At 41.4% G+C, this 21694-nt stretch overlaps 1 protein-coding gene across 1 annotated transcript in view; it reads right to left on the bottom strand.

The window, feature by feature from the left end:
- Window positions 1-56: 56 nt before the first annotated feature.
- The window catches only part of usp47 (ubiquitin specific peptidase 47), a 34094-nt gene continuing 12456 nt past the window's right edge, over window positions 57-21694 (bottom strand). Inside the window, exons 8-28 of the mRNA XM_061964017.1 lie at window positions 21526-21675; window positions 21323-21418; window positions 21061-21213; window positions 20773-20931; window positions 19419-19550; window positions 18549-18625; window positions 8153-8208; window positions 7589-7701; window positions 7402-7503; window positions 7117-7324; window positions 6906-7021; window positions 6655-6774; window positions 5758-6553; window positions 4259-4434; window positions 4098-4178; window positions 3898-4013; window positions 3697-3815; window positions 3493-3623; window positions 3364-3411; window positions 3147-3277; window positions 57-1155 (exon numbers count right to left, since the gene is read on the bottom strand). Of these exons, the coding sequence (XP_061820001.1) occupies window positions 990-1155; window positions 3147-3277; window positions 3364-3411; window positions 3493-3623; window positions 3697-3815; window positions 3898-4013; window positions 4098-4178; window positions 4259-4434; window positions 5758-6553; window positions 6655-6774; window positions 6906-7021; window positions 7117-7324; window positions 7402-7503; window positions 7589-7701; window positions 8153-8208; window positions 18549-18625; window positions 19419-19550; window positions 20773-20931; window positions 21061-21213; window positions 21323-21418; window positions 21526-21675 (3246 nt within the window). The 3' untranslated portion in view covers window positions 57-989. The remainder of the gene's footprint in view (window positions 1156-3146; window positions 3278-3363; window positions 3412-3492; window positions 3624-3696; window positions 3816-3897; window positions 4014-4097; window positions 4179-4258; window positions 4435-5757; window positions 6554-6654; window positions 6775-6905; window positions 7022-7116; window positions 7325-7401; window positions 7504-7588; window positions 7702-8152; window positions 8209-18548; window positions 18626-19418; window positions 19551-20772; window positions 20932-21060; window positions 21214-21322; window positions 21419-21525; window positions 21676-21694) is intronic.

The raw sequence follows: 21694 nt of genomic DNA on the forward strand, positions 1-21694 counted from the left end.
TCATCGGAAGTCGTAAATCGTAAAATAATTTTCAAATTGGAAAAAAAACCCTGAGGTTATGAAATAAAGCATTTTAATTAAATCCTAAAATCATCTCAAACTATTTTCACAGGATTTGAATTTCAAAACAAACACCCACGGAAAAAAAACAGAATTTCTTCTGATATTGGCATTTCTACAGTGAACAGCTGGTGCCAGCATCAAAGCCCAGCAGGTCGAGACACAGGTGGTTTGGTGGCCTTTCTCCACCCTCTGGTGTCCATCTTATCAAACAGCAGTGGGTGGGGGCACCCACTCCACCTCCTGCTTGTAAGTCAAAAACCCAAATAAAAGCGAGCTCCCCTAAGTAAGTTAAACAAGAGATCAGGTAGTTGAATCAACAAATACAACTTAGGTTATTACAAACAGGTGTGAACGCAGCCTCAAATGTCGATTACAATTGAAGGGAATCACAATTTACAGAAAACAAGGCTGTTCAAATGAGAATCTTTACTTGGAGTTCTTCATTAGTAATTTGAAGCTCTTGGTCTGATAACCTAGTGGAGGTGGTGTTGATCAAGGAATGAAGACATACCAATCATAGAGCAGCTTGCCTGATGTGTTATGCCGTAATGCTTGACAATGAAGTGTGAGAAGAGGAAGTGCAAGCAGAAAAAGTGTGACGAGTGAGACAGGATAAATATGTTCAGGTCTAGAACATCCAACGTTACGGCAATTTGTCCAAACAGTGTGTAGGATTCATTTTCTGGCAGGACTACCTTCTCAAACTCCCAATAAACTTTACAGTACGATACATCCAACAGTGTGCAATAGGGTTTCAGAGCTCAGAGAGGAGGCTGAGGGCATTCCAACTTCACAACACTGTTTGGCTTTCAAGTTTTTTTCGGACCGCTTATCCACACCTTGAGTCTCACTGAGACGGTCAGCCACTGGGCTGCAGCAGCCAGAAAATCAAAGTGACCCAGAGACGCCGTTGGGACTCAGTCCTGTCACGGGTCCTTGGCAGGGCCCCCGTCCAAGTAGATCTTAAGGGCCTTCTCTTTACGTGGTGAGTAGCTGACTCGATGTCCAGTCTTGAGCAGGCGGCTGCTCTCCTTCTTCATTAGTTCATTGCGCTCATCCTCTGATAGCTCCATAGGCTCCTCTGTGCTGTCCCTGCATACAACCACAGTAATGAAGGTCTCAGTCATGTACAGTACAGGCCAAAAAAAAGTTTGGACACCTTCTCATTCACAACACAACTGATGGTCCCAACCCCATTGATAAAGCAAGAAATTCCACTAATCCACCCTGATAAGGCACACCTGTGAAGTGAAAACCATTTCAGGTAACTACCGCTTGAAGCTCATCAAGAGAATGCCAAGAATGTGCAAAGCAGCAAAGGGTGGCTATTTTGAAGAAACTAGAATATAAAATATGTTTTCAGTTATTTCACCTTTTTTTGTTAAGTACATACCGGTAAGTACATGTGTTCATTTATAGTTTAGATGCCTTCAGTGACAATATACAATGTGAATAGTCAAGAAAATAAAAAAAAGGCATTGAATGAGAAGGTGTGTCCAAGCTTTTGGCCTGTACTGAATATGTGTCAAGGATTCAAGCAACTTTATTGTCATACCAGCACACGAGATGCATAGCATGGAATTTTGCTCAATAAGTAATAGAGCTGCACTGATTAGTCAACATAATTGACAACGGAAATTCAAAGAAGACGAGTTTCAACAAAAACAAATCTGACAAGTCATCTTGAAATTCACCGTCGTGAAGATCGAAGGAAGCAGCACAAAGCTGTCTGTGCTGCAAAACTGAGATCTAGTGTTAATTGTAGCAACCGCAACAAACGTAAATCCACAGGACTGATGAGAAAGCGTTAAGAGGCAACAATTCGAAACAAAAGACTACGGTACGAAAAAACTTGACGACTAAAGCGTAAAATAATTGTGTTGAACTATATGGTTCATCTGGAGGCACTTTAAGTCACTTTTAATTATCTATTAGTGGACAAATTGCACTTTTCTCTTTGAACCAAGATTTATTTATCTTCTACAATGGAATGTTGCCTTTCTATGAGGCTTACTTATTGTACTGTTTTATAACGGTCACAGAAAAATTTAATTATATTTAAAAAAATATTTGTCAATCAACAAGAGATGTGACTAACAGCAATGCATAATCTTTCTAGCTTAGTTCTATTGACCTCATTTATAGCAGTTTTGGACAGGTGGTTTTTATTTATTTAATGAAATCGTATTCAGAATGTTTGAGTCGCTTGTTGTCTATCAATGAAATAATTGAGAAGTTTAAATAAAAATAAATTCAAACTTGTTTTTACTCTACGTAATGAAATTGTTTTCATGAGTCAGAATTATAGTAGGGTGTGTATTTGTACTCAAATTATAGTTAATTCTGTAAAGAAATAGTCAACATGAAACATTTTCCCTACAATAAATGTGTATATTTTTGGTGGCGTGTATGTGCCATTGTGGGCATAAGTGTGAACTGTTCATTAATTTCGTCTCACAAAATCTTGTGCAAATACATATACATAAATATTGGTTATTGTTATCGGTAAATGATTGTAAAGGTCTGGAAATGGGTTAAAATTTCCATTATTGTGCATGCTTATGAAAAACCCTAACACTACTGGAATAAAATACTTCAACTGTCATGTTTGAAACACATCTTGCAATTTAAGTGGGTTGATTTCTTTTTCACTGTGGTTGTATACAGTACTAATGTAATGAAGTAAAACCATTAGTTTTGCAGTAATTTGTTTCTTTTGTTGCAATCTAATTTAAAACACGGTATGCCGGCTTCCTCCCACCTTCAGAGGCATGCACACGGGGATAGGTTGATTGGCAACACTAAATTGGCCCTAGTGTGAATGGTTGGGTGTCTTTGTGTTGGCCGAGTTGTCCAGGTTGTACCGTGTCTTAAGCTGGGAGGGACAAACGGTGGAAAATGGATGGACTGAGGTAAAATAAACTTAAAGACTCAATGTCAACTTGTAGGACAGATCATGAACAATCGTATAACAAGTCAAAAAAATATTCGCTGACCAGTCAACAAATTAAATAATTGTTAGTTGCACCTTAACGAGTAGCACAGGAACGATTAAAAAAGCATTTAGGTGAAAAGTAGCTAACCTGTAGAAGACCACGGCACCATCGTCACAGATATATAGAGGCCACATGTTTAACGTTGACACCTTGGGGTTCCAGTCTAAATCCTGATGGATCTCCAGCACTGAAATGTCACAGGGAAATGTTCCTCGACCCTGCACACAGCAACATGCAAGGACTCGCAGTTAAAACTAAAACAGAAGCAAGTTAGATCAAATGGCAATGGGAGGAAATCACACACCTTGGCAAACTCAAGCTTTTCAAGTGGAATTTCACTGATTTCACTGAGCTGCAATCACAACAAAGAAAAAGCTTAGTTGGAGCAACTTTAACTATTGTGAGGAGCCATTTCAGAGCACCAAATGCATACCTTCTCCTTCAGTTCTTCAACATTGCTGCTCTCCAGAATGATTTCCTGGAAGGAACCAAGCTTCATTGTAGCTGGGCTCCACCTACGGGTCAGGACGGCCAGCTGAGACATCGATTTCATCTTCTCGGGCTCTGGGAAAACAATCAGTACACTTTATGACAGCACTTTCAGTACAGTACTGTATATTTCTCAGATATGAGTTACCATTAAGGGCTTCCAGGAAAACTTCCCAGTTAGAGGAGATGCTGATGTCTTCCTCATATACATGGTAATCAAGGAATACGGTGCCTGGATTCTTCCATGTCTTTTTCCTGAGGCGCACCCTAAATTCAGAAACAAAATATGTGTTTAGGTGCTGGGCTTTAACTTGTGCTTGTGTGAACTTGTGTACATGTGTGTGCATACTGGTCAATGCTGAGGTCAAGCTTGCACTGCTCTTTTAACAGAGGAAGCAGCTCCTCTTTCGACTGTCTGACAGTCATGCCCTTGGCAAACACAGTGTCCACGAGGAACTTGCATGGCTACATAAAACAAATGGAAGACAACATTCAGCTCTATAATCAGATCACTTGCACCAAAAAAATCTGTTTTGCTTTGCCTCTCACCTCCTGTTCATTTACCAGCAGTTGATACACTTTCACTCTGTATTCACCCTTTTTAAGTGCTCTCCCAAGGCGAATGGTTATCTGCAGTGTGCAATGAAATATAACGTTACATGGCACTAAAACATAACCAAATGAAAGCAATTTTGATCAATAATCCTGACCTTGTTATCGTCAGAGAACGATGACAGTGTTTCATTGAGTCTTACACTCTCAAACTCCTGGTTGTTGGCGTATACCCGAAACACTTTGAACTGGGTCGAAGCAACACCCACATAGGGTTCCAGGTTCTGTTTGAACGCTGCCAATGTTATCCTCTTGTCCACATGAATTGCTAAAACTGAAGATTAAACAGTTTAACACGAGCAAGAACTCTCAAAAAAACAAAAAATTAATATTTGCAGGGTATTAGATTATTTTAGCACAAAATATGTATATCTATGTCAAAAAGCTATACAGTTCCTGCTCACAAACATACATAATCAGCATATAAGTAGTGTTTGATGCAGTCTAGTTAATAGCCGCTTTGAAACACGTCCACTGTAATAGGTAATTGTGGAAAAGCCTTCTTACTATTGGAATCTTTGCTGAGGGCAATGAAACTTCACCACCACATGTCATCAGAGAAAAAAAAAAAAAGGCACAATTAACTAAGAGATTCTAAAATCACCAACTAGAGACTAGCATTTTCCAGTTACTTATATACGATCAGCTTTCTATGTGACATTTAGACTGTATAGAATTGTGCTTCAAACATTACACTGCGTAAAAACACGCTTCGACTTCTTGGCTTCTGAGATTTTCATCGTACCTCAAACTGATGTTCTCACTGACTTTGTTTTTTCAATCAACAGAACACAATCAAGATTGCTTACCCTGCTATGATGGAACTGTTTAGCTTCTCACCATAGATGTTTGAGTTGACCTGATATGTTTAAGAAAGTTAAGCTTTATAAACGGTTCTAATCTCTTAGAGGAAATAATCATTCCATTATTGTCCCCTAAATTAAGAATCTCAAAACAAAACACGATTGTTAACAATATGCAGTATTGTTAGATGACACTGCTTTTTTACATAATCAGCAAGCCAACTTTCTCTAAACTTACTAATTTGAAGACAACGTGAAAAATACACAGTTCTGTCAAACCTGTCAACAGTTGCCACAAAAATTTCCCCTGCAGAGAAAAGTAAATAGCAGCCACCTGTATAGATGAAGTCTCAGTTGTTATTTGATTAGTTTTTTAGGATAAACTTGCTACGATAACAATTGTTTTCTTGTTGTGAATTGCTTTCTTCCATAATATTTCAATATCAATTAACGATAACGCTCACTTGCGATTTGTGAACACCCGGCCGGCATGGCCGTTCGGATACGTGGCGGGCAGTGCCATACATACGTCAATTAGGGCCGCAAACATATTATCCTGCACTAACGAGCAATCTGCTTCATGTATTCTCAAACTTTCAACAGCAAGCAGTAGCTCTTTAATCTTGCCGTCTACTAATATAACGCTACCCGTTGTATCCAGCTTCAACGTGTGAGTTGTAATGGCTGCAAGCACCGCAAATCCTGGCTCAAAATGGCTTTTAACTTGCATGTGGTGGCTATAGACAGGTTTGAGTATAATTTTCTAAATTCCATCATGAATAGAAGGGACATACATTTTTGTGCATTACAGGCAGGATCATCCTGGGAACAAGGTTCTGCTCTAAAGTACAAGTAATGGGCCTCTGCTTTGTTCTTCCCGTTGTCGTCATACTCGCTGTCCGTCCCAGAGTCTTCCTCTGCAGTGTCCCAGGTCTCTTTTTTTCCCTCGTGGGCTTTGGAGCGACGGCTACTGGTGATGCTGTGCGAGTCCAAGCCATTGGCCAGCTGGATGGGACCACTGTCTGCATTGCACAATGTGTCGCTACTGTGACTGGAGCTCAAGATGTCGCTGTCCACTGAGCTGGTGCTGCGGTCATTGTTTACCTCAGAGTCCGAGCGTTCCTCGCAGGGAAAATGGTTTGCTGGGTCAGATGAGACACTCGTGCTACTGCACCCAGCAGTGACCTCAATCCGATTCTCTATTTCTCTGTTGTCTGCGGCTACGCATGGTGAGTTTGAGTCCGGCTCTTGGCTTGGGGACTCGATATGTTCAAAGTCACTGGCATCAGAGCTTTTCTGGCTGTCGCTGGTGCTGGAGCCCTGCTGCTGCTGCAGGGACAGGTTCTTTAACTTTTCTGTGCTCTCCTCAAGGATAGCCTCCACAGATTTCCTGTTGCCCTTTGACCCTTCAAAGGTCGCGTCACTGCCAAGTTTTTGGCAAACAGTTCTGATCGTCAGAGTGCCAGGAGCCTGCTCTGGCAACAGAACTAAAAGCCGGATAGTATTCCCATGGCGATCCAACAACTTCCACAGCAGCGAGTCAGTAAAAGCCACTTGATGATCAGTTGACTCAGAACTCTCCACAAAAATCTAATACACAAAATTTAAGATACAGGGAGAATGCTTAGTATGAAATTCTGGCAATTATAAAGTGTAATATGGTCAGCAAGAACTAAAACGAACATACAAACCTTGTTACTCCTGAAGAAACCTTCTGCCTTAAGTGTTTTGTTTGGAACATAGAGAAGCCTCAGGTCATTATAGCAGCGTTCGAGAACCACGCGCATTGTTTCTGCTGAAAGTTCTGTTGCCTGGTTGAGAGCACATACAGTAAAAAGTGTTAAATTACACATGATTTAAAAACATATGCCACAGGTTTCATTGGGATTTAAGCATTTGATTAGGGAAAGGAGCAGGGGTAAAATTAAGAAAAGTCTGAAACCTGTGCAATAAGCTGTTTGAATTCAGTGATGGTCTGGTTCAGGTAGGCTCGAACACTGATTGGAGGGGCAATGGTTTCAGTTCTTAGATTCACAACATGAACCTTTACCATGACCTCTGTAGCAAAACAGCATCACACACATACAGTAGAAACATTTTAGAGATTATAAATGAAGTTGAAAGTGGTGAAGATCTCTACAATTATAGCTTACCTCCAGGTTTATAAGGCAGGAACGCTTGCTCTGGCCTCCGAGTCTCCAGCAGCAAGTCAAACATGTAGGAGGACTTGACACCTCCCAGCAGAAGGCCCATGGGTGTGTCCTCCTCGCTCTCATAGGAGCGCTCCAGGTACTCATGGAACTCATCATACTTCACCAAGCGACAGCAGTCCACAGGGACCAACCCCTCTAGCTCCATCATCTGAAATAAAGTGCAAGACCTCATCACCTTTAACAGGTTAGAAAAGGGCATAATAAAAGTTTTGACAACCAACAAACCTTGTAGGCCATTTCGGTAGCTTCTGTGAGAGTTTTGTCTTTATGCACTTCTAGCTTGCTCTCCATCATCATCTTTGAAGGGTGCAAACAGAACAGCTTGATCTGATGGAGCGGGCGGAAACAATGCGTCAAAAGAATTAGATACAGAGAAGCAGATATTAAATAAAGCCCGGGGATAATTTTTTACCTTGCAAGTATTGCGCTCAATCTCTTTCTGTCTCTTCTCTTGTTCTTCAGACTCTTTCTCTTTCTGAACCAAACTCTGTATATGCTCTGGAAAGTCCTCCACAGATAAATACTCTTAAATAGGAGACACATATTGACAATATCAATCAAAATACAATTAACAGAACAAGCAATATTACAACACATGTCCATTTGTAATGCATTTCTGCCAAGAACAAATAGGTCATAAGCTTAAAGCTCTATTCACACAAAATGTGAAGGTATTAACAAAAAACTTTCAGAATCAGAGAAAGAGCGGTTAAAACGTTGCTTCCCCATGATTTCTAATTTAGTGAAATACATAGGATTTATTTTTGGTCACAGCCTCATTAACAAATGTCAACGCAATAATGCTCCCTAACATCTTCGATGGACTTGGAAAAATCAATAATAAAATCAATAATACATTTGCTTTTGCAATCATTTAACTAATGCTGAATCAGAAAGGGTAGAAGTGCACTAGAAACTGTGCTGTGAAAAGCTAACTATATTTATTAGTCAGAGATATAATGTGTAGATGTCTTACTTGCATTCCTTGAGGAATCTTTCAATCTATAAATCAGCATGTAAGCGTTTGTCGAGCTGTTGGAGAGAAAATACTTACATAAACAAACAAGAATCCTGTTCTACTGATCCTAATCACTGGAAAACAGTAAATACAGAGTTTCTACAGGTATCAGCAAATGTAATTTAATGTTTTTAATGCCATTTAAATGCCACTTAAAAAAATGTAATGCCCATCTCAGACTGCATATGGTTATATACAGTGAAAAGTATATAATTGTCTGTAAACACACCTAATTGTAAGTATTGGACAATGATAATCCTGAATAGATCAAACGTTTACAATTACATTAACTGTTACTATCTAGTGAATTAGAATTGGCTCGCAAGACTGTTTCATCTGCGGATTTATTTGTATTTATTATTTTTATGGAGTAGCATCAGGTGTTCTGAGTTTGTGCATGGCCGTAGACAATAGCCAATTAAAAGGTTCTGCCTCTCAGCCCTCTAAACAAACATCCAATTCTGAATTAGTTGATCAATATAATAAACCCAGAAGTATTTTTTAGTTGTATCTCTTTAAAAGATGCTGTAAAAATGCATATCCTCTGAAAATAGGCCTTAAAATAGCCACAAACTGGAGGATACATTTTTTATTCAAGACGGTTTCATCTGAGAATTTATTTTTATTCATTTATTTTTCTGTCGTGGTAGCAGGAGCTTACAGTTGTGGTGGTGGCAGCTAAAGTGGCTTTGTTGGTCTTGCCAGAGAAATTTGGCACCTTTAACTGCTGCCTGCATTTTATCCCCGACTTGTGATTAACCAATAGCATGTGTGATTTCACCACATAGATGCCCATTCAGCAAAGTGTGGAGGTCTTTTGGCACATGCTGCAGAACGCCTCAACGCCTCTCTGGGTTTACAATCAACAGACAAGTTTAAAAAAGGTTTGCCAACCAGCCACTTTTGCTGAAATTTGCAGTTTCACATTTTCCTGACATGTATTAATTTTCTCGCTTTCGCCACATTAGCATGTCTCAGGATGTAGCATTTCAAGCATCCGGTGTTCTTACTTTGTGCACTGGCCGTAAACAATAGCCAATTAAAAGCTTTTGCCTAACAATCATTAGATGTACCTTTAATCACAAGTATTAAAAGGGAACTGCACTTAAGCACTCTAAAAACATCCATTTCTGAATTAGCTGATTGTTATAATATACCCAGCTGATCATCATAATATATCCAGAAGTCTTTTTTTTGTATCTCCTAGAACATGCTGTAAAAATGCATATCCTCTGAAAACATGCTTTATATAGCCACAAAATGGAGGATTCGTTTTTCAATCAGAATACAATTTATAAAAATAATTCATAGGTTTTATGGTATAATAAATGAACATCATATGAGGAAGGCAAATGATGCATGTGTTTCAAATGGATGATTGATTTAAACATTTTAGAAAAAGATATGTCATGGAATGATATTTGGAAAATCTGCATAAGCCCTTTTTGTGATTTAAAAATAAGCTGAGTCAATTTAACATCTTGAATAGGTTGTATTTTACACCCTTACAGTAGATTACAATGGGTACATTAGATAGCAAGTTATGTATAAAGTGTCAGGCAGCTAAAGAAACTTTAATTCATTTACTGTGGAAATGTCAGTGAATAAAGTGTTGTGCCTTGTTTTTCCATCCTAGGTCACCGTAGGAGGTCACGTGAAGTGCCGGCGTCACGAGAGTTGCTCATGTTAGCAAAGTTAGCTCTTGTGTGTTGAAGTTGAGTCTGAAATAAAGGAGTCGTGTATGAAACACGCCCAGCATCCTCATTAACATGACATGGTGTCAGAGTGAAAGGGGAACTGCACTTTTTGGGAAATTTGCCTATCGTTCAAGATCGTTATGAGAGACAAGAAGACAAAAGGTTGGTATTTTTGCATTCTAACATGTAAAAATCGGCTTGTTACAGGAGGCTAGCAGTGTAGCGAATAGGAGCAATCATACCTCTAAATCACTTTAAAAATGCATTCAAAAACAGTCACCAATACTTAATTTACATTCCGTAATCTGTACGATAACTAAGCTGTAGCGACATTGTTATTGTAAGAGCGAGCACCGAGGATGTCTTTCTATCAAAGTAACACATTGGCGTGCTTTGGTATTAGCCATAAAAACTAACTAAGACAAGAGATAAGCTAGCTTCTATGACAACATGAAACACGTTTGAGTTTGTGATAAGACACCAATCTACTGACTGAAAAACATGAACAATCATATTACAGTATCTGTAAAGTGTTCATTTCATGTTTTGTTTGTACGCAGTTAGCCAAACAGCGTATGCATCATGATCAATTTAAAGTGTGACTTACACGATGCTGTTTGGTCCAGCATGCCCTGGGACGTTTTTTTGGTTTAGTTGGGCTAAGCAGTCCATTTATGTCAAAAATATTTTGGCTCCAAATTCCACATTTGCAGCTTGGAGTCGCTTTCACCTCACTCTATTGGCTTCTGTCTGCTCCAACGTATCACTCTTCCCTTTGTGCCTGCTTCTAGAAGCAACAGTTCATCCTCCGTTCATTCAGGTTCAAAATGAAAAGGTTGTGAATCCTCATCTGTCCAAAATAGTGGTCTTTGTTGTTTGTTACCAAGTCTGCCGTAATTAGAATACACACAAGCGTTTTGTATCCGGAAGTAGGAACACAAAGCTCTTGTTGGAAGTCAGACATGCATCCATCCATCCATCCATCCATCCATGCATTTTCTTCCGCTTATTCGAGGTCGTGTCACAGGGGCAGCAGCCTAAGCAGAGAAGCCCAGACTTCCCTCTCCCCAGCCACTTCGTCCAGCTCCTCCCGGGGGATCCCGAGGCGTTCCCAGGCTAGCCGGGAGACATAGTCTTCCCAACGTGTCCTGGGTCTTCCCCTTGGCCTTCTGCCGGTCGGACGTGCCCTAAACACCTCCTTAGGGAGGCGTTCGGATGGCATCCTGAGCAGATGCCCGAACCACCTCATCTGGCTCCTCTTGATGTGGAGGAGCAGCGGCTTTACTCTGAGCTCCTCCCGGATGACAGAGCTTCTCACCCTAAGGGAGAGACCCGCCACCTGGCGGAGGAAACTCATTTCAGCCACTTGTACCCGTGATCTTGTCCTTTCGGTCATAACCCAAAGCTCACGACCATAGGTGAGGATGGGAACGTAGATCGACCGGTAAATTGAGAGCTTTGCCTTCTGGCTTAGCTCCTTCTTCATCACAACGAATCGATACAGCGTCCGCATTACTGAAGACGCCGCACCGATCCGCCTGTTGATCTCACGATCCACTCTTCCCCCACTCATGAGCAAGACTCATAGGTACTTGAACTCCTCCACTTGGGGCACGATCTCCTCCCCAACTTGGAGATGGCACTCCACCTTTTCCCGGATGAGAACTAGAGATGTCCGATAATGGCTTTTTTGACGATATCCGATATTGCAATATTGTCCAACTCTTAATTACCGATTCCGATATCAACCGATACCGATATATACAGTTGTGGAATTAACACATTTTTATGCCTAATTTTGTTGTGATGCCCCGCTGGATGCATTAAACAATGTAACACATTTTTCCAAAATAAATCAACTCAAGTTATGAAAAAAAACGCCAACATGGCACTGCCATATTTATTAATGAAGTCACAAAGTGCATTATATTTTTAACATGCCTCAAAACAGCAGCTTGGAATTTGGGACATGATCTCCCTGAGATACTCCTGATACCCACTACAACTATGGGAAATACTATACTTGGACTTTCACAAAGTGCATTATTTTTTTTTAACATGCCTCAAAACAGCAGCTTGGAATTTGGGACATGCTCTCCCTGAGAGAGCATGAGGAGGTTGAGGTGGGCAGGGTGGGGTTGAAGTGGGGGGGAGGATAGGGGGTAGCGGGGGGTGTATATTGTAGTGTCCCGGAAGAGTTAGTGCTGCAAGGGGTTCTGGGTATTTGTTGTGTTGTGTTATGTTGTGTTGTGTTACGGTGCGGATGTTCTCCCGAAATGTGTTTGTCATTCTTGTTTGGTGTGGGTTCACAGTGTGGCGCATATTTGTAACAGTGTTAAAGTTGTTTATACGGCCAACCTCAGTGTGACCTGTATGGCTGTTGACCAAGTATGCGTGCATTCACTAGTGTGTGTGAAAAGCCGTAGATATGTGACTGGGCCGGCACGCAAAGGCAGTGCCTTTAAGGTTTATTGGTGCTCTGTACTTCTCTCTACGTCCGTGTACACAGCGGCATTTTAAAAAGTCATAAATTCTACTTTTTGAAACTGACACCGATAATTCTGAAACAGATAGCGATCGTTTACAATATTACATTTTAAAGCATTTATCGGCCGATGATATTGGCAGTCCGATATTATCGGACATCCCTAGCGAGAACTATGGACTCAGACTTGGAGGTGCTGATTCTCATCCCAGTCGCTTCACACTCGGCTGCGAACCGATCCAGTGAGAGCTGAAGATCCTGGCCAGTTGAAGCCATCAGGACCACATCATCTGCAAAAAGCAGAGACCTAATCCTGCAGCCACCAAACCGGATCCCCTCAACGTCCGAGAAATTCTGTCCATAAAAGTTATGAACAGAATCGGTGACAAAAGGGCAGCCTTGGCGGAGTCCAACTCTCACTGGAAACGGGTCTGACTTACTGCCGGCAATGCGGACCAAGCTCTGACACTGATCATACAGGGAGCGGACCGCCACAATAAGACAGTCCGATACCCCATACTCTATGAGCACTCAACACAGGACTTCCCGGGGGACACGGTCGAATGTCTTCTTTAAGTCCACAAAGCACACGCAGACTGGTTGGGCAAACTCCCATGCACCCTCAAGGACCCTGCCGAGAATATAGAGCTGGTCTACCGTTCCACGACCAGGACAAAAACCACACTGTTCCTCCTGGATCTGAGGTTCGACTACCCGGCGTAGCCTCCTCTCCAGTACACCTGAATAGATCTTACCGGGAAGGCTGAGTAGTGTGATCCCACGATACTTGGAACACACCCTCCGGTTCCCCTTCTTAAAGAGAGGAACCACCACCCTGGTCTGCCAATCCAGAGGTACCGCTCCCGATGTCCACGCGATGTTGCAGAGTCTTGTCAACCAAGACAGCCCCACAGCATCCAGAGCCTTAAGGAACTCCGGGCGGATCTCATCCACCCCCGGGGCCTTGTTACCAAGGAGCTTTTTAACTACCTCAGCAACCTCAGCCCCAGAAATAGAAGAGCCCGCCATAGTTTCCCCAGGCACTGCTTCCTCATAGGAAGATGTGTTGGTGTGATTGAGGAGGTTTTCAAAGTATTCCCTCCACCGATCCACAACAGCCGCAGTAGAGGTCAGCAGAACACCATCCTCACCATACATGGTGTTGACAGTGCACTGCTTCCCCCCCCTGAGGCGGCGGATGATGGACCAGAATCGCTTCGAAGCCGTCCAGAAGTCGTTTTCTATGGCTTCCCCAAACTCCTCCCATGTCCGAGTTTTTGCCTCCGCGACCGCTGAAGCCGCACTTCGCTTGGCCTGTCGGTACCTGTCCGCTGCCTCTGGAGTCCCATGAGCCAAAAGGACCAGATAGGACTCTTTCTTCAGCTTGACAGCATCACTGCCGGTGTCCACCAGCGGGTTCTAGGATTATCGCCACGACAGACACCAACCACCTTGCGGCCACAGCTCCAATCAGCCACCTCGACAATAGAGGCACAAAACATGGTCCACTCGGACTCAATATCCTGTGCCTCCCTCGTGACATGTTCAAAGTTCTTTCGAAGGTGGGAATTGAAACTCTCTCTGACAGGAGACTATGCTAGACGTTCCCAGCATACCCTCACAATGCGTTTGGGCCTGCCAGGTCTGTCCGGCATCCTCCCCCACCATCGGAGCCAGCTCATCACCAGGTGGTGATTGGAAGAAAGCTCTGCCCCTCTCTTCACCCGAGTGTCCAAAACATGAGGCCGCAAATCCAATGACACAACTACAAAGTCAATCATAGAACTGCGGCCGAGGGTGTCCTGGTGCCAAGTGCACACATGCACACCCTTATGGTTGAACATTGTGTTTGTTATGGACAATCCGTGACGAGCACAAAAGTCCAATAACAAAGCACCACTTGGGTTCAGATCCGGGCGGCCATTGTTCCTAATCATGCAATCATGTAGGTTTCACTGTCGTTACCAACATGAGCATTGAAGTCCCCCAGCAGAACAAGGGAATCACCCGAGGGAGCACTCTCCAGTACTCCCTCAAGTGAATCCAAAAAAGGGTGGGTACTCTGAGCTGCTGTTTGGTGCGTAAGCTCAAACAGTCAGGACCCGTCCCCCCCACCCGAAGGCGGAGGGAAGCTACCCTCTCGTCTACTGGGTTAAAGTCCAACGTGCAGGCTTTGAGCCGGGGGGCAACAAGAATTTCCACCCCAGCCCGTCGTCTCTCATTGCTTGCAACGCCAGAGTGGAAAAGAGTCCAGCCCCTCTCAAGAGAAATGGTTCCAGAGCCCTTGCTGTGCGCCGAAGTGAGTCCGACTATATCTAGCCAGAACTCCTCCACCTCGCGCACCAGCTCAGGCTCCTTCCAACCCAGCGAGGTGACGTTGCACGTCCCAAGAGCTAGCTTATGTAGCCGAGGATCGGACCGCCAAGTGCCCTGCCTTCGGCTGCCGCCCAGCTCACACTGCATCTGACCTCTATGACCCATCCCATGAGTGGTGAGCCCATTGGAGGGGGACCCACGTTGCCTCTTCGGGCTAAGCCCGGCCGGGCCCCATGGGGACAGTCCCGGCCACCTACGGGCCTGGCTCCGGAGGGGATCCCCGGTGACCCGCGTCCGGGCGAGGGAAATCTAGGTCCTCGAGTTGTACTTTTCATAAAGGTCTTTGAGCTGCTGTTTGTCTGATCCCTCACCTAGGACCTGTTTGTCTTGGGAGACCCTACCAGGGGGCATAGAAGCCCGGACAACATTGGGACAGTCGGACATGCACTGCTATGGAAACGGAAATCAATGTGCGGAAAAATTTATTGATTAACGTTATCAAAAATACGGTAAATGTTCAACATACTACATATTGTTATGAACTGTATTATATACAGACTTGCAGTGTGTATTCAAAACGTTGATGGAGGGTTTTGAAGTAGTCTTGGAGGGCTCTAAAGGCTACAACGGTGACTACCACCTGCGCATCTTCCAAGCAATTTTCATCATCTTTAAAAGCCTAATAAAAAAAAGATGTGTGTTCTTGTCTCTCATAATGATCGTGAACGATAGTCAAAATTTTTTAAAAAGTGCAGTTCCCCTTTAAGGGCTTCACGCCAACATTGACGAAAGAACTGCAAAGCAGTTTAATTTTGCCATCCAGTTCCCCGGCGGGAAACCCTGATATAAGTTGTGGTCTGTAGTGATAATTGTCTCGTTTGTCCATCCTAGGCCACCATAGGTGACGTGAAGTGGCTGCGTCACAGGAGTTGAAAATGTTAGCCAAGTTAGCTAATGTGTGTTGATGTGAAAAATTAAATAAAGGAGCTGTGTATGAAACAAGCCCAGATTCCTCATTAACATAACATGGTGTCGGAGTTAAAGGGGAACAGCACTTCTTTTGGAATTTTGCCTATTGTTCACAAACATTATGTAAGACATGGCGCCGGATGGATTTTTTCCCCCAATGCATTCTAGCTTGTAAATGAATAAAAGTAAATAAAAGTCTGCTTAGAGTGGAGCCAATGGAAAGTCCTCTATTTCACACCCCCCCAAAAAAAAAATCACCATTCAAAAACCGCCAACAATACTCTACATTTCATGATTTGAATAATAACCAAGTATTAGTGATATTGTTATTAGAAATGCTGTAACGCAGACAAACTATAGCGGCGCCGTGATCACAAGCCTGTGTACAATTTCGATGATTGACTGGCGAGGTGTTTACTCGCTTCCTTGCTCCCTGGAAGTTTATTGTAGCTCATAAATCATGCATCTCACCTGGACAGAAGTAGTCTGAGGACGCATTTTGATAAGTTGGTACACTTTAACAGTTATTTATGACCCGGAAATGGCGAGAACGACACAAAAAGACGCTTGGTCCACCCGGCCCCCCCACCCTGTTTCTTCGTGAGGATTATGGTCATTCTTCATCTAAATATATGAACATTGTAGCAGTCGGCATCCTAATGACAGCAGACATTGCACAGTAAGTGATGTTTTATTATGTTTGCTGGCTTTCATGAAGTCTGCAGTGAATTGTAATCAGTGAAAAAAAAAAAGGAAACGTTGATGCATTTTTTTAATTAATGTGTCGCGTATACTTTAAATCAGGGGTCCCCAAACTTTTGGACTCGTGGGCCGCATTGGGTTAAAAAAATGTGGCCGGGGGCCGGGCTGTATGTATGTATGTATGTATGTATGTATGTATAAATCAGTGGTTCTCAAACTTTTTTTGTCATCCCCCACTTTGGACAAGGGGGAGTTTTCAAGCCCCACCTGCCCCCATCGCCCCAACAGAGCGCTAATGCCAAGCTTTAACATTTTAAAATTTATTGAACATCAAGTTGTATACATTCAAACTCAATAACATAAAATAACATTAAGTTCAATAATAAATAAAATAACTGTGCAGCTGTGGTATAACTTGCATCAAGTTCAATAATAAATAAAATAACTGTGCAGCTGTGGTATAACTTGCATCAAGTTCAATAATAAATAAAATAACTTCCATCAAGTTCAATAATAAATAAAACAAAAGTATTATAACTTGCATCAAGTTCAATAATAAATCAAAAAAAGTGTTATAACTTGCATCAAGTTCAATAATAAATAAAACAAAAGTGTTATAACTTGCATCAAGTTCAATAATAAATAAAACAAAAGTGTTATAACTTGCATCAAGTTCAATAATAAATAAAAAAAAGTGTTATAACTTGCATCAAGTTCAATAATAAATCAAATAACTTGCATCAAGTTCAATAATAAATACAATAAAAGTGCCACTTTGCAATCTTTGCAAAAAAAAGGAGGAGCTATGCATTTGGCAAGACAGGGCAAGTGACAGCACTTTCCCCCAGGAGAGCCACCTTGCTTCACTGTGAAACAGCACGGCTGTATGATCAGCTCCCATTTCCTCACACAGTGCAGAGAACAGTCGCGCTTTCAGTGGTCGTGTTTTGATCAAATTTACCGCGCTCACAACATCTGTTAAAACCTCATTGAGTTCGGGGCTGAGCTGCCTTGACGCGAGTGCTTCCCGGTGAATGACACACTGTGTGCCCGTCAGATTTTTGTTTCTCTGCAGGCGCTGGCTCTGGCTCGACGACAATTGAGGTGCGAGTCACAAATGTATATATTTGTGTAATTGTGATCCACACATTAGCCTGCTACCCATCCGCGCGAAAGTTTGTTCCGCTTAGCCCCGCCCCCATTAGTTACTGTTGCTATGTCTGTCAAACTTTCCCTCGTACCGAGAAATATAAAGCCTACAGTAAAAATAAGTACCGGTAATTTCCATTTATTTATATAGCGGATTTCACAGACAGAATCACAAAGTGATTTACAGTGTGTATAGAAAATGAAAGCATAGTAAAAAAATAATCTAAGAATATAATAATTTAAAAAAAAAATGTACCGGTAAAGTGAAATTTCCTCCCGTTCCTCGCGCCCCACCTGTCATGTCTCTATTCCCCACCAGTGGGGCACGCCCCACACTTTGAGAAACGCTGGTATAAATGTGCCCCTTACTAAATTACATATATAATTACAACATGTATATAAAACCTCAATGGAGGTGTTTGGATGTTTTTAAGGGATTTATAGGCTCTTTTGTAAGTGGAGCTTTGATCACATTTATTTAATATTTAGAATGCAAAAAAAAACATCTGTCGTCATGTGACGTGATAATGATTGTGAACAACAGGCAAAATTTTAAAAAAAAAATTGCAGTTCCCCTTTAAGGACTACACGCCTATAGTAACCAAAAAATGGCAAGGATTGGGCTCCCAAGGCGTTTGATTTTGCCGTATTGAGGCAGCGCTTTTCAGGCTTTAGGACCTTACAAGACCTCTTGTATCCAGCTTTAAAGCCAGGAACAAAGAAAAGAAACACAGACGTAGCAATTAATCGATGACCGCAACGTTCCTATATTAATTTTGATTTATCGTTCGATTGATTGACATATTGACTATTAAAGTCCTACAAATGTATACATTTTTAAAACATCTGAACATCTCATTTAATGCATTTAAAGGCTTAATTTTTACAAAACCAATTTAATGACTTAATGCTTTTTAATGCCCCGCAGAAACCCTGTAAAAGTTTCAAGTAACTTACATCAGTAATTTATTTACTGTACACATACAACGTATGTCAAAATACAGAAACGGAGAAAGAATAATAAAGAGCAAATAACCTTGCAAAGGCACTGGAATAATATCCCCTGCTCCCTGAGGACCCTCCATAGGTTTTTCTGATGTCCTCCTGGGTTATCTGTCCATTAAAAAAGCACATGTGTTCAACCATGAGTCAACAAATATGACTTGACTGCAAAGTATCATTAGCATAGATACATTACACAGGGTGCCTTTATGTTTACAAATGTTGGTGAAAAGTCTTGGCCATACACATGAACCAATAATTTGAATGGGTACACCATTACAAGATTTTCTCAACATTCCTGTCATTACAAATATATTAATATTTACGTTTTATTGTCACTGCAAGTTTAACAATGTGTATTATTGTTGTTGTAGACTGCCTAGCCAAAAAAGGCAATCACTTTAATTTAACTATGCCAACAAGTGAGGACCAGCAGCAAGTTATTTAACGCCAACTGAAACAGTGAGTAGCTTCTCATCTTGTCGTGGAAAAGATGTTGATTTGTTTCAATGGTTCAACATTTTTGGCATACATCGAGCATGAGAAAACATCTAAGGAGATTGCTGAAACTACTAAAATCAGGTTAAAAACTGTCCAACGCATTATCAAAAAGTGGACGGTAGGTGTAATTAATCATGCAAATTAATAAATACAAATTTAATGCAACTCTAGACAGAAATAAAGTAATTTTCAGTTACCTTATTTGCCTTGACAAAACAATTACACCTACCGGTATTAGTAGTTAAGTTCTACATCAATACAACACACTTTTAAAAATCATTCTGACACTGTCCATTAAAATGTACAATGGTTTGAGGATACACATGCTCAAGAATTATGTAATTTTGAGTGTAAATTGACAATGGCTGACAAAGAAGCTCCCACTGGTTGATGACTGACTGACCTTGCTAACATGCTGGTCATTAAAACTGTACCACTGGCCATCGGTGAAAGATTTGATGCAGGCATAGTAGTGGCCACCTGCCGCACTTCCAGAATGTACCATGACAGAAAACAGCTCGTAGCTTGGCAAACTCTGCAAAAAATAAATATAAATAAGCCACAATACCTTCATCAATATGGTATGAACGAAATACTTTCTTTCAAAGTTTAAAATTATAACATAGTAGTTTTAGTGCATTTACTTTTCTTACTATACGTTTAAAACAATGTGCATCTGTCAAGTGATTAAATTAGGCCTGTGCCGATAATCGATACGTCAATTAACCGATGATAAATCAAAGTTAAGTTGGTAAGTTTTCCAGCGTCGATAAAATGCTATGTGCATACTTTAAGAGCATTCACGCTTTTTGTCGCTTTCAGCAGCTATGCACATTTGTACCATAGCAAAATGAAAGGAAGGGGGTGAATCATTTTGTCCTCATTAAGTGACTTTGAGTGTTTGTGCAGCGACGCCGACGCGGGACCGCTGGCCGGCCAGCATCCCACAGTGCAATAAGTTAGCATGTAGCAGCTAACATGGACAAAATGACCACAAAACCAAATGCCACTGCACCAGTGTGGGAAGATTTCAGTTTAAACCTTTGGAACAAGATGAGACTATAAACACTGAAGAGCCAGTTTGCCGAGGTACACGTCCACTTACAACACAACTCGACAGCCCTCACTCACTGAGGTGTTCGCCGAACAAACTAGGTCAGTGTAAACAAAACAGTGCAAAATAGTGTGCGTTTATAGAAAGTATGGTAAAATACATCACCAAAGACAAGCTGACATTTAATATTGCATTTTGAAAAGTGTTGCAAATACACATGTTATGTTATGTCAGTGTTCCTCACTCGGAATCTCCGAGTTTCTTTGAATATAACCTGTTATTACTGTAGTGTTTTGTTACTTTCTGTTTAAAATGTCCTAACTTGATTGTCAGTTAAGTGTTTAGTTGTGTATATTTGAGCCTCACAATCCCCCCTTAACATATTTTCTTGTTCTTAGTTGTGATTGTTATTCAAGTAAAACATTTTGCTCACAAAAGTATATTTTCTTGTTAGTATTTGTTTTTGTATTTGTTTTATTTTACTTGGAGATTTAAGTTTACATTACAATGGTAAAATATTCGAGAAATACAAGTTATTGCATTTGAAAGGATATACATGCATTATTATTATGTATTATCATTACATCAATGGTTAACTTTGTCCCATAAAAATAATGGCAATAACATCGTTTATCTGCAATAATCTGTCGGTCAATATATCGTCAAGGAAAATTTGTTATCGGCCCAGACCTACATTAAATACCTTTGGCTTAAGGACCCTCTCTGCACTGACAGTGCTGTCCAGGCAGATGCCCTCATCAACACAGTCATCAGTGGAGAAATCATTGCTCATCTGGTCGCTGTGGCAACTGCCTTCATTCTCCGCTCCACTGTCAGTGCAGCTTTCTGTCTGAGGGGACTTCTATACACAGCACAACAAAAAGGATTTTAGTCACCAATTATAATAGGGTCGAGGAGCTAGGAACTCCCATTAAATGAACTGTTTGACATATTTCCGTTCAACCTCTGGTATTCCAAAGCTTCCTCTTACCTCATCTTCCACATCAATGAATGGACTCATGTCAAGTTCCTCAGGGAAAGTCATGCGATCATTGAGCTTGATGCGATGCATAGTGGTGTAGTCAAAATCAAATCGCTTCAGCTGCAGCGTCAGCAGGTAAGGAAAATGCAAAAACCTCAGACCCTTCAGAGAAATATTTATCAGAAAAGGGAAATTATTGTAAAATAACTCTCATAAGGGCTCTATTGAATGCTGTATACAGATTGTGCAAACTCATTCAGAGTGAGCTCACCTTCCGGGCATCACATTTCTTTTTGCAGCGCTCGCAGAAGTACTGATTGGGCCCATCTAATGTTTCTGGCTGTATGAATGCCTGCAAAGCCTCCTCCTGGAACAGACAAATGTAATTTACTTTTAATTTGCATTGAAATAATCACTCTTGTGATAACACAATATGAAATGTGGAAAGTAATTGAATGTAAGAGAGAAACACACCACACTGCCATAGGCTTGGCTGGCCCCAAAAGGTCTTATTACAAGTGGGATGTCCAGGTAGGTATCAATTCTCCAGCTCTCGTAGCCACACTCTAGACAACGGACATAGTCTTTGAGCTTGCCCTGGTACAGCTGGTTGATCAGGTCAGCCTGAGGAGAGGAATGCACA

The sequence above is a fragment of the Nerophis lumbriciformis genome, linkage group LG06 (assembly GCF_033978685.3).
Source record: "Nerophis lumbriciformis linkage group LG06, RoL_Nlum_v2.1, whole genome shotgun sequence".
Classification (NCBI taxonomy): Eukaryota; Metazoa; Chordata; class Actinopteri; order Syngnathiformes; family Syngnathidae; genus Nerophis; species Nerophis lumbriciformis.